The sequence below is a fragment of the Mycetomoellerius zeteki genome, unplaced genomic scaffold, assembly GCF_001594055.1.
Source record: "Mycetomoellerius zeteki isolate Tzet28-1 unplaced genomic scaffold, Tzet1.0 scaffold81, whole genome shotgun sequence".
NCBI lineage: Eukaryota > Metazoa > Arthropoda > Insecta > Hymenoptera > Formicidae > Mycetomoellerius > Mycetomoellerius zeteki.
In genome coordinates, this window is record NW_017257841.1 from 1470905 (window position 1) to 1473558 (window position 2654).

The window sequence follows — 2654 nt, forward strand, 5'->3', positions numbered from 1 at the left end:
AAGCCACCTTTTGAATATTTAATAAGCTTAATGTAGCGACACAAAATTAAATTTTATCGACAAAATTAAATACAAAATTAAATCTTTTTTACATTTTTTAACTGCAATTATTTTTTTTCTAATTATCATGTTTGACATTTCCAAATCATATATTTTAATATATTTAAATTACATATTTATTTTTACGTATTCAATATTGCTTAATTCAATATTACGTTTTTAAAAATGTGATTTGACGATATTGCGATTATGTAGTTCCCCAAAAAATAAATCTAGAATTAAATCCATTAAAAATGTAAACGGACGTAATCCTCAATGTGTTAATTATCGCTTTGAAGCTCGCTGGATCCCGTCGCATCTGGCGCTTTCTGCAGCTGCGCACTTTGGAACCTCTCGTATCCGATATTCGACTCGCCAAAGATCTTTCGGCCAGGAATCCTTTCGTCATCTTTGATGCTGACCTCCGTGCCGATTTGCACTGGCCAAGGCAGCTTACCCGAATCGTCGTCCTTGATCGTTATGAGATTGCTCACTTTCCGCTCGTTCACGCCTTCAAATCTGTCATTTCTCAAATCTTCCTTGGTGGACGCTCTGACTCGTGAATTATCCTCGGGATATCCGTATGAATGATCGTAATAACTCGACCTCTTTGTATAGGGATCATAACTGTTGTACGATTGTGTGTACCGATACTTGCCGGGATCGACGTTACCGGGTATGCGTTTATAGGTACCGTCTCGCGTGATCGACGTTCTGACCGCACCATCATATCGCGGGTAATTCCGCAACTCTACCGGTTTCCTCACGACTTCCGGCAGGGTAGCATAGTAGATGATCCGTCTAGGCTTCGGCGCGGGTCGGTTTCTGCCGTAGAGGTCGAGGTCTTCATCTCTGTAACGATCGTAACGATCGTAATACTGATCGCTCGGTGACCGCACGTAATAATCCCTTTCCATCCTGTAGCGATCGGGATATTGGCTGTATCCACGGCGATACTCGTAATCCCTCTCGCGTATTGCGTTCCTATACCAAGACATTGGGTCGTAATCATCATAGTTCCTAGTGACCGGCATATCCCTGGATTCGCGATAGTCTGGATAGCGTCGATGTTGCTGGCCCGTCACGAAGTCCGCTCTAGGTGCCTGATGCCTACGGTAGATGCTGGACAGAGCCGCAGCCTCTTCCTCCTCTTGTTGCTGCTGAATCACCTGATCCAAGGGAATGCGTTGACGAAACTCCACTGAAATTGGCTGTGCCGCGGTCGACCATGTTTCGGGGGAGTTCAAACGAGCTTCGCGCACGTTCTTCATCGAGATTTTCTCCATACTTGTTTCGTTCTCCGCTTGCCTACGAATACGTTGTACGATGCCTCTCGTAGCTTGCTCGTCGTCGTCATTGTCTTCCTTGTCCGCATGCAGAATTCTCATCATGAGTGTCTTTTGAAGAATCTTTTGAATAGGTACGGTACCGCCTTCGACATTGTCTTCAATCTCGCTATCGTTATACGATGAATCTTCCAAAAGTTTCCGGAAATGCTCGAGGTTCTTACTTTCGTGAAGGACTTCCTGAGCCTCTTCTGGAAGGACGTTTGGTTCCACGAAACTCAATGTAGTAAGTTCTGGATGCTTCTGAAGGCTTCGTGATTCGTCGAGTGGAGCCAGACGACCTACTCCACTTACGGTGCGAACTTCGAACGCCGAGGAGTCCAATCGTGGTCGAAACGCATAATCTGTGTAGAGCGATTTTATATATGGCGTAATTTGCCAAGCCTCGCCGATGCCAGCCGCGTTGATTCCAGTCAAAAATTGCCGACAAATACGGCATCGTAGTCTAAAAATTCGACGATCTTTAATGTACATATTTTATGCACGGTGAAAATATTGAGAGAGATACAAATTAAAATAAAAAATATATTTCTTTTTTTATAGCATACACATTTTATTGAAATAGAATTGATAATATTGATAATGTACTATTTATTATTACGCGAAAATTGAAAACCAATTAGTTGTAGGATTAGTAGTGTATGAAAGAACCGTTTTTTTTTTCAAAATATAAAAAAAAATTTAATCTGGTGTTAAACAAATATAATCGCTTTCTTACTTAAATGTACTCATTCATTTATATTAATTTATAAGATCCATTTAACAAAAAAATAATATTTAGTCATTATTAGAAATTTAATCACCATTTTTCATAACAAGAAATTCAGCTCTTTCAAAACAACGTGGTTTTGAAAAAGCCATTACCTGTTTTGAAAGAGCCAAGTACTAAATTATATTACTGACGTACTAAAATTTCCTGAATTGTACTAAAAAAGTAGAAAATCAATTGTACTAAAAAGAACTGAGTATGCAATGAAGGAGCCAGGCAAAGCAATGATAGAACTGGCCTTTTTATAGCTCTTAATATCAGCTCTTTCATAACATTATGTGTAAAAAATCTAATCACAGAATATCTGATAAACCAAAATAAACAAAAAAATTTGTAACTACGTTCTTAGTTACGTTAATGTAGGTATATAATATTCGATAAAAAAAAATACTTTTTCTAAAAATTAATCGTAAATAAATGAAAAAGACTTGGAAATTTAACTCAAGAAACTTTCTTTTTATAGCAATAATTTTGCATCTTTCATTACGACAACGCCTTTT

General features: G+C 38.6%; 1 protein-coding gene across 1 annotated transcript; it reads right to left on the minus strand.

The window, feature by feature from the left end:
• Positions 1 to 320: 320 nt before the first annotated feature.
• On the minus strand, positions 321 to 1859 carry LOC108729878 (uncharacterized). The gene has a single exon (XM_018459220.1). The coding sequence runs from the start codon at positions 1857 to 1859 to the stop codon at positions 321 to 323; it is 1539 nt and encodes a 512-aa protein (XP_018314722.1).
• Between the last annotated feature and the right edge of the window lie 795 nt (positions 1860 to 2654).

Excerpts from the sequence above, each read along its gene's own strand:
- LOC108729878 (XM_018459220.1), bottom strand. The coding sequence starts at position 1,859 with ATGTACATTAAAGATCGTCGAATTTTTAGACTACGATGCCGTATTTGT.